This window comes from Triticum aestivum, chromosome 4B, assembly GCF_018294505.1.
Source record: "Triticum aestivum cultivar Chinese Spring chromosome 4B, IWGSC CS RefSeq v2.1, whole genome shotgun sequence".
Taxonomy (NCBI): domain Eukaryota; kingdom Viridiplantae; phylum Streptophyta; class Magnoliopsida; order Poales; family Poaceae; genus Triticum; species Triticum aestivum.
Window position 1 is genome coordinate 448,486,659 of NC_057804.1, and position 9,583 is coordinate 448,496,241.

The 9,583-nt window shown below is 48.3% G+C and overlaps 1 protein-coding gene across 1 annotated transcript; it reads right to left on the bottom strand.

Annotated features, from left to right (window-relative positions):
- Positions 1–2,970: 2,970 nt before the first annotated feature.
- LOC123092635 (mitochondrial substrate carrier family protein V) lies at positions 2,971–6,608 on the bottom strand. Its single transcript, XM_044514444.1, has 7 exons — positions 6,183–6,608; positions 5,508–5,684; positions 5,272–5,418; positions 4,721–4,822; positions 4,563–4,633; positions 4,413–4,480; positions 2,971–3,668 (listed from the first exon to the last, which is right to left on the bottom strand). Exons 1-7 carry the CDS (start codon positions 6,381–6,383, stop codon positions 3,427–3,429), a joined length of 1,008 nt encoding a protein of 335 aa, XP_044370379.1. The 5' UTR covers positions 6,384–6,608; the 3' UTR covers positions 2,971–3,426.
- Positions 6,609–9,583: the final 2,975 nt, after the last annotated feature.

A 9,583-nucleotide genomic window follows, 5' to 3' on the forward strand; every position in this document is an offset into this window, starting at 1 on the left:
TTGCATAAGCATGGGCACCGATCAGGCGAAGTGCAAAGAAAAGAAAATCGTAAGTATCCTAACTAAGCATACCTATAGAAAAAGGGAAAAACCATTAACCTCGAATCCTACGCATCTTAAGAAGGCTTCACTAACCTATCCAGTAGCACCAATCAGTGCCTTCACATTATTTAGCCAGTTCTTAACTAAGTGCAAGTCAGAAATGGAACCAAATGGCATCATTCGTAAGGCCAACTCCACCGCGCGACCCCAAACGGACGTCCGTTTTGTCCGGATTCTGTCCGTTTGGGTAGGGGTTTGGGGCCGTGTCCGGGCGTGTCCTGGGATGCGGTGGCCGTGCGCGCAGCGCGCGGCCGCATCCATTTGCCCCATCCTGTCCGCGTCCACTTAAAAAACTAATTCAGCCAGCGTCCCCGGTTCATCACGCCGGCCTACACGTCCATCGCCGGCATCAGCCAGCGGCCGGCAACACAGCCAGCCTCCAAAATGAATAGTTCTCCTCGCCGGCAACACAGCCGGCCTCCAAAATGAATGTTTTTTCGCCGGCACACTCTCAGCGGCCCCCGACGGGCGGGCGGCACCCATGCCAGCCTCAAAAAGAACGGCCACGCCTCGCCATCTCCACCTCCGGCGAACTTGGCCGTCTTCAGTCCTCTTTTCCTTTGTAGTTCACGGTATTGGTCCTTGAACTTAGGGCACATGTTGATGAGCGTCCAACAATGCGTAAGAGTGAATGGCTTGTCATTGTGCCGGGCCTTGAATGCCTCCAAAGATTGGAATGCCTACACCACATGATCAACAACAAGTGAACATGCAAACATATACACGGCCAAAGTCTCATGGCCGTAGCAAGGAAAGGGCTAGAAAGAGGAGATCATACCATGTCCCCAACGCCGAGACCACTCACGGGCCGTGCTTCAACGCTCTCAAATGCGGCGCAATACTTGTTGCACTCTTGTTGGATGAACAATCATCTTTTTTGAATCGAACCGATGCCACGGTTGCTTGTAATTTGGAAGGGCTCAAACATCTTCCTTTCATGGAATGTTTTGTGGACTCTCGTCCAAAAAACAATGCCCTTTTGTTGCGCGCCGGTCCTCGGATCTTGGCTAATCTCCATCCAAGCTTGGCAAATCAACTTGTCCTCATCTTGTGTATATGAACCCGTGTGAATGCTCTTCCTCTTCTTTTGTGCCTCCGCTCTTTGGGTGAGCTCGTCGATGAACAATGGCGCACCACTAATATCAACGTCATTGATTTCTTCTTCTTCTTCATCACCTTCGACATAGATGTCATCGTCTTCATGCCACGAGTCACCGTGGTCGTAGTCAGCATGTTCGTCGGCCTCTTCATCGGGGACGTACTGGGCACGGCCATCCTGGCTTTGGGTCTCATCGACGTCGTAGGTACGGCCATGGCCACCGTCGAAGATCACGTCCTCCATGTACCGGTTGTAGAAGGGGTCGTCGACCACTGGCGTTGGGGTTGGCATTCCGTCAAACAAGACACGGGGGGTCGGCATGGTGCCCGTGAACGGTGCCCGTGCCTGCTTTCTTAGCATCTCGACGGACGGCCGCCCGCCGCTGCTGGACCCGGGCGTGACGTTGAGGTCGATGACGACCGCGGGGCGCGGTGTGGACGGCGCGAACAAGCCCACCTCCGGCGACCCCGAGAAACGGGTCTGTCCGTCGTGCCTTGGCGGAGGGAAGCCGGGCGACATGGGCGTGGTGCGCGACGTCGGTGACTAGCAGTGCGTAGGCCCCGCAACCGACGAGCTGGTGCTCGCCGGGGCGACGGCCGCTGCAGAGAACCCGGCAGGACGGCCCATGCCAAGCATGAGGATGGCGTGAGCTTTGTTGACGATGTCCTCCTTCTCGTCGGCAGCGGCCTTGCGCCGCGCGGCCTCCAGCTCCTCGCGCATGGCGGCTCTCTTGGCCGCGGCGGCATTGAGCTTGACGACCGCTCTCCGTTCCCTCCTCTTCGCCGATTCCGCGTCCAACTTGGCGATCTCCTCCGGCGTGTACTCCGACCGCGGTTTTCTTGGCGCCTTCTTCTTCACCTTTGCGGGCGGGTCGACGGCCAGGCCGCCGGGACTCGGCGGGACGTCGGCCATGGACGGAGGAGAGAGGGGGCGGCGGGAGGGAGGCGGGAGGGTTTGGGGCAAATGGCGCCAAATGGGCGTGGGGGGAGGGGGGGTTGGTTTCTCCCACCGACGGGCGGGCCAGGGGAGGACAAGGACGCGCGTCCCGCCCGTCCGCGTGCTGTCCGTTTCACCCCAAAACCAGCGCAAGTTTGGGCCGGGGATGGGTCAAAAACGGACACAAAGCGGACACAAAGTCCGTTTGCGCCCGCGCGTTGGGCCGTCTCTTTTGTTCCTTTTACCCCAAACGGACGGGGGCGGACAGGATAGGGTCGCGCGGTGGAGTTGGCCTAAGGAGCAAACGGAAGCATCAAACAGAGTTTACGTTCGAGGAGAGGAGACACAGTTGACGTCTGCTGTGGATCAGTTCTTGCGGTCCATACGCCAGCACTGATGCTAGGCGGCCTCTACAACATACAACACATTAGCATATATTTCAATGAAATCTTACATTTTGTCTTCACCATGAGTTGTTTGTGTATGTTTTTATGTAAAAGGCCACCAGCTCATGCGGGATAAGAAACAAAAATGCAGTCAATCAGTCCAGTCATAAACATCTAAAGTAATTCTATAACTTCCAACACTCTGATACAAGTACATAATCACCATGCGAGGACGAGGCAGGAGGAAGCTGAACACTTTTATAATATCAGACCCAGTAATATTGCAACATCGGTACATCAGACAGTTAAACATAAGAGAAGATCAATGCATCAGACAGTTTATCACTAGAGGATCAATACATCAGAAAGTTTAACAGAGAAGATACTGCAACCTATATAAATCGAGATAGAGCTTTGGCATTCTACAATTGAGGTACATTACAGGCATAAACCAAACAGATCAAGGATCCATATCAAGATGACCGAATGACAAGACTAATTGCAATGTTACAACCAAAATCACTGGCTATGAGTCATAATCTCACAGTAACAACATAAATTATATCAGAGGCCGTATTCCAGAGGTATGAAATCGCCGGGCTGAAGATGGTAGCCAGTACATTACCAACTGAAAACGTGAACATACACAAAACAAGGGTGGACAGCAAAATTTTGGAAGACCTATGGCACTTACTGATCTTCTTGGGTGCACTACAAGAAAACCTATAGCCATATAAATACTGTTTGATGATACTGCTACGTTATGAACTCCAAAATTTAGCACCACCTAAATCCTACCATATGCTACAAACACATCTCTTCCTCCCCCTCCCTCCCTAATCACCTCCAATGCTACTCTGGCCCAGGTATCAAAACTGTCGAGCATGATCAGACATTGGAGATCTATTCATCTGATGCCCCTTCTGTGAACATGGACTTCAGTGTCTCGTATGTCATAAAAATGAGGCCGACGCTGGGAACCACTTTGCAGTACTCAGGCAAGATCCCTCTATACAATCCTCTATAACCTTCTGTCTGAATAATATGCCCAAACGTTCCAACAAGTCCTGTCTTGTAGACATTGGCCCTCCCAGCTGCACCTTCCAACTGCTTGCGGCGTCTTACAAGATCCAATGGAAATGTAACTGGAAAATAATAAACATAAATCATCAAAAGAACGTTCACTATGTTCGACAGGACCATGTTCAGTAATAATAATAAAGAATAAGCTAGTGTTTCTATGGTAATTCAAATAAAAACACCTTTCTTGTTTGAAGTTTACATAAAAAATCACTTGAGACCAAATTAAAATGAATAGGCAAGTGTCAAGTAATAAACAAAAATACTAGCATCAGTTACATGACAATTTGTTAACAAGAAAACTATCTGTCTCATTGCATATAATTTCGTATTCAGGTAAACATTTAATCATGTCAATTCTTTTTCAGAAAATTTGTATTGTTAGGCTGTGTTTATTGTTTACCATTTGTGGACAATCCTGATAATCCCATTTGGCTAACAAGCTTTTCTGTATGTACCGTTTGGCTAACAGGCGTTTTCCTATCTCCACGGCTACAATCCCACACCAGATAATAAAATATGTTCAGCACATGGACAGTTTAGCAACCACAAACTCGGTCTTAGTAATACAGATGATACTATTCCTCACTTCTAATTTAACAACATTGCAAGGTAGACCTACCATTGACGATCTAGAGACTTGGTGGGATTTTTTTACATAGAGAAATATAGGCATTTAGACTTTTCTTTGAAAACTAAGTATTTTCCAACATGGAACTGGGCCAATGAGTTTCTGAGAATCTGATCAAGCCTACTAGATTATCAATGAGTTTCTGGTAACAAGTGCAGTTTATCTATAGATCACTTACAAGTTGATGACGCAACTCCCGAAAGGCTTCCACAAGCCAAACTGATAAAGATAGGGGAATCACATGGCCTGAAAAGAATTGCAGGTAACACAAATTAAACTGATAGTTGTATGAACATGAACCAACATGTATCCTTCCTGTACAACTTACCGCTCTAGTAGCCAATGTGAACGCAGAGTTTCATAAACTGAGAAGCTTATTGCTATACTGGGGCCTACACCCTGTATTTCAAAGAATCGCCAAAATGAGATTTTATAATAGAAAAGCTCAATAAACTGGAAAATCAAATAAGTGCCAAATGTCCGTACAAGTAAAGTGGGACCAAGACCCTTGTACAACCCCCTGGGACCCTCATCTCTGCAGATCGCAAAAAGAGCATGGGATATGCCCCTGTAGTAGGCTGTGTTCGTCTGCAATCATTCAATTGAAAAAGAAAAATTGGTTCAGATGCCTAGCTGAACACTGTGAGGCAAAGTTGGAAACAGTCTTCAAGTATGCTCAAAGCAAATAACTTCCTATCCTGACTGCAAGGAAATAAAAGGAAAGATGAGGGGGGAGGGGGGAGAATATGCAAGCTGTGTATGTTCGCTTTTGGCATGGGCATTGCCCACGTTTTATTGCTGGCAATTATGTGTCCTCATCCAGCAGTATGTCAAGAACGCTAACATCAAACAGTTGTTTACTAATATTTTTGCAGGCATGGCAAGAGGTGACAAAAGTGTTACTTCTCTCCAATAAAAAATGAGAATCATCAACCATGTTATTGAAAGTGTAGTCTTTTCCAACCAGATATTAATTTGATCACAGGCATTTCAAGTTTCAAGTGTGAATTTCTACAGAGTTAGTGATAGCAGCTTACCTGAGCAGCCAGACGTGTCCGTACCAAGTCCAGTGGATATGTCAAAGAAGCTGCAGTTATCCCAGACAAGCCACCGCCTACCATTCTGACACCAACGTCGGCACCCAATCCACCATTGCTGTCGAGACCAGGTATCATCTGAAGCCACTGCACACCTCAACATTAATCAAATTAAGCACATATGATAAGTGGCAAGAAATTGCATGTGATTTTTATACGAAAACACCTGTACTTACATTCTTATATCTCTCGTATGTATAGAAACTAATCGAGGAGTAAGGTAACCGATGTGCAATAGTTACAAGATTTCCTTTCCAGAAGGCTCGTAGCCCTTCTTCATAGACAATGCGGGACGCTTCACGCCATATACTAGTGTTGCGCATCGTAGCCACATCTGAGTGCATTCCTTGAACCTGCGCATAGAAATGATACAAATTTCAATGGCAATCATACTATTATTAAGAAAAGAGGACAACAATACACACACACACACACACACACACACACACACACACACACGCACGCACGCACGCACGCATGAGTGCAACCGGGTTCAGCAATGTCCGGTCGGCCGTGCGTCCATGTGCGCACAAGCTCATGATAACATCCGGCTGAGGTGTAGGGCGTGGAGTGCGCCGCGCATACGCGACATCGCGCCGCAGCACAAGTCATATATGTGCATTAGGATTTGATTTGTCTTTACAGTTTGTTTTTTCTTTTGCCTTGGTGTTAGATTGCTCAAAAAATGAATTAAAATTCCCATTTCTCCAGTATCCCAAAACAGAATCATTCCCGAGAAGCTCAATGAAGTAAGATGCAACTCGTTGCTTATACTAATATACAGACACACAGTTAGGACGAATTACAAGGGCAGAGTTAGGACGAATTGGCTCTCTGGATAAACGGCGCACCTGAAACAGGATGGTGAGGCGGGCGAGCGGCGCGGTGCAGGTCTTGCTGACGGCGCCGGCGACGCCGCCGGCGAGGAGGTGGAGCGTCGTCCCAAGCTTGGGCTGGTTGTGGTGCTGCTGCGGCTGCGGCTGCTGCTGCTGCTGCGTCGAGTACCTCCGCGCGGCGACGGCGGCGGCGCCGTCCACGGTCGCGGCGGCCATCCCCACGCTCGCCTCCGTCTGCAGCCGCCCCCTCCCTCGTCGCCAGTCCACCGCCGCCTCTGAGGCGTGGACACTAGCGCGAGTGACCGGATCGGCGCGCAGTAGGATCGCGCGAAGGCAAGGCGGTCGTCACTAAACCCTAGAGTTTGGGGGCGGACTGTGGGCGCAGGGCTTAGGGTTTGGGAATGTTTTTTTCTTTTGTCTCCGATGTGGGTCGGCACCGAGACCGACTTGGAGAGAAAGAGACGCTCGAGTAACGGTATAAACTTAGCATCTGGTTGATAATACCCTTTTCATAAAATAAATTACTTATATTTTTTCGGGGTCATGGAATAATTATCTTATACTCCTATAGCATGTTAAAAGCCATGAATATTTGTTGTTTATTTTATGAAAAAATAATTATCAATCAGACGGAGTAGAGAAATCAAGCCAAAAAATCAACAAGACTAGATGCGCATAAACTTTCCGCACGGCGGCCATCGGCAAACGAGGTCGGTGTCGCCGCGGAATATGCACAGCATCTCCGGGATGCGCTCGCTGCCGCGCCCCACGGTGTCCCCTACGTGGCACTGTGCCTGTTTTGGGCCGGGCTGTGGATCACATCTTACAACGATCTGCAAGTGAGGAAGATAGGATGGGCCTCGCACTCCCAGCCCTGCAAGCTGCAGCCAGGCTCCTCCTACTCGTAAGGTGGGCCGAGGCTAAACGGGCCCCCGGGTTACAAAGAACACTCCACCTTCCCCGGTCACGATAAGTGACGCACATGCAGCGCGCCACTTGTCGCAACCTGGGAGTTTTCCCTTTTTTCGTAGATTCATTTATTCAAAATGTTTTATCTCTTAAACCATGCTTCCAAATCTCAAACTGTTTTAATCATTGGATCCCTCGCGTCGAGATTTTCAAAACTAGATCCCATGTTGATAGATTTTGACGAACTTTTTTTCACGAAAAAACCGGACGAAAAAACCACACCAGGAGCACGTTTTTTTTCTCTTTCTAAAAGAGGCACGCATGTGCCTCTCAGGAAATCACAACCGCGCCCGTGGAAGCAAAACCGTGACTCTCGTGGAAGGAAAAAAAACAGAAAACGTGTTTTTTTTTCTTTCCGAAAGAGGCACGCCCGTGACTCTCGCGAAAGCACACCCGCGCCTCTGGCGAAAGCAAAACCGTGACTCTCGCGAAGGAAAAAAAAATAGAAAACGCGTATTTTTCCCTTTCCAAGAGGCACGGCCGTGACTCTCGCGAAAGCACAACCGTGCCTCTCGCGGAAGCAAAACTGTGATTCTCGTGAAAGAAAAAAAATAGAAAATGCGTTTTGTTTTTCCCTTTCCGAGAGGCACGGCCGTGACTCTCGCGGAAGTAAAACCGTGACTCTCGCGAAAGAAAAAAAACAGAAAACATGTTTTTTTTCGTTTTCGAAAGGCACGGCCGTCACTCTCGCTAAAGCACAACCGTACTTCTCGTGGAAGAAAAACCGTGACTTTTCTTGAAAGGAAAAAAACACGCTTTTTCGCGCAAAATTGAGAAAAAACGAAAAAAAAAGTTGGTCGAAAGCTAAGGAAGACCGGGGTAAAACCAAAACGTCCAAAAAAACCCGGAAAAAAACCCGTTTAAAAAGCCGAAAACGCGTGCGAAAAAAACTGAAGGAAGCGTCCAGAGCGCGACACGTGGCGAATGGCTGAGAGCGCGCCAAGTGGCGCTGATCATTGTGAGGCTTACGAAGGAGCGCTCGTTAACTAGTTGCTCCCCTAATTGGCGCCCTCAGCGCCGAATACAGCGTTAACCGTACAGGACGCACACCCCCATGCGCAACGGGCCAGCCCACATTCCCTTTTTTTTCTAAACTGATGCAAAAAATCAAGTGCGGGGACGAGGATTCGAACCCGCGCCCTAGCGGTTTCTGCGATCAAGTACATTTTCTTAACTCTTTTCTTCTTTCCTTTTGTTCTTTTTCTAATTCGATGAAAAAAGTTCACTGGATTTCATGAACAATTTTTCAACTTTAACGAACTTTTCCAAAATTGGGTGAACTGTTTTTTTCAAGTCTGATGAACTTTTTTCAAATCCGATGAACTTTTTTCCAAATTCGTTGAACTTTTGTTCAAATCCGATGAACTTTTTTTGAAATCTGATGAACTTTTTCAAATTCGATGAACTTTTTCTGAAATCCATTGAACTTTTTTTCAAATCCGATGAACTTTTCTCTTTTTTTGTGTTCAAAATTGATGAACTTTCGGAAATTTGTGAACTGTTTTTAGGATTGTAAATTTCAGATTCATGTGTTTTCAGTTTTGTGAACGAAAGGACGAACAGCAAAAAAAACGAACGAAGGAAACGTGAGCGAGCGATCGAAGCGGAGAAAGGAAGAGAACGTGCTAGCTGGGCAGGCCCATTCGAGGCTGCGCGTGAGCGCCCGCTAAGCGAGCGGGCGCATAAGGCCTTGTACAGTGGAAGGTGCTTAGAGGAGGTGCTTAGATAAATAAACCAGACTTTTCTTAAGCACCAATGCTTATTTGTACAGGGTAGACGCTTAATTAAGCGTCTCTCCTGTAGAAATAGGCAGCGGTGCTTCAGAAAATCTTAATGTATTTTTCTAAGCACCTCTCTAAACATCTTTCATTGTACAAGACCTAAGGCACCGGAGAGGAGATCTCCACTGACTGAGCAGTATCTTCTAAAAAAACTGACTGAGCAGTCTTACCATGGACCGCTGGCAGTCGTAGTCGTACGTGCAGACTGGCGATCCGACAAGTCGTAGTAGCTCGTCGTGGACGCGGTTAGGTGGCCGGCTCATGCAGAGAGACTGAGGCCTGGATAATGTTGTCCTCAACACAACCGACGCACAGCAACGAGTAAAATGCTACTGTTGACGAGAACGCGATCTCGTGATTCATGTGGCCGTGTTGAGCGGACTCTAAGGGTGTGTTTGGTTCGAGTCACGGGCCGGAATGTCACGGGTCGGACCCGTTTCCGGGCCTCGTTCCTGCGTTTGGTAGCCCAACGGAAGCAGAACCTAGTCGTCCCCGCGTAGCGAATATTCGCCTCATATCCGGAATTCGCCGAGACCTCCAAATCGACGAAACCACGCGGAACCGCTCGTCTCTCCCGCACCCCTATCGCTGCTCTGCTCCGAAGGCACAGGTGCGCCGCCGCCCCTCTTCCTCCCTCCCTCTCCTCTGCGCCACCGTCCCTCTCCT

Bases quoted from the DNA above. Each gene is read 5' to 3' on its own strand.
- LOC123092635 (XM_044514444.1), bottom strand. From the start codon at position 6,383: ATGGCCGCCGCGACCGTGGACGGCGCCGCCGCCGTCGCCGCGCGGAGG. The intron at 4,634-4,720 runs GTACGGACATTT...TTTGAAATACAG, and splicing joins GTCTTGGTCCCACTTTACTT to GGTGTAGGCCCCAGTATAGC. The intron at 4,481-4,562 runs GTAAGTTGTACA...AATTCTTTTCAG, and splicing joins TCACATTGGCTACTAGAGCG to GCCATGTGATTCCCCTATCT.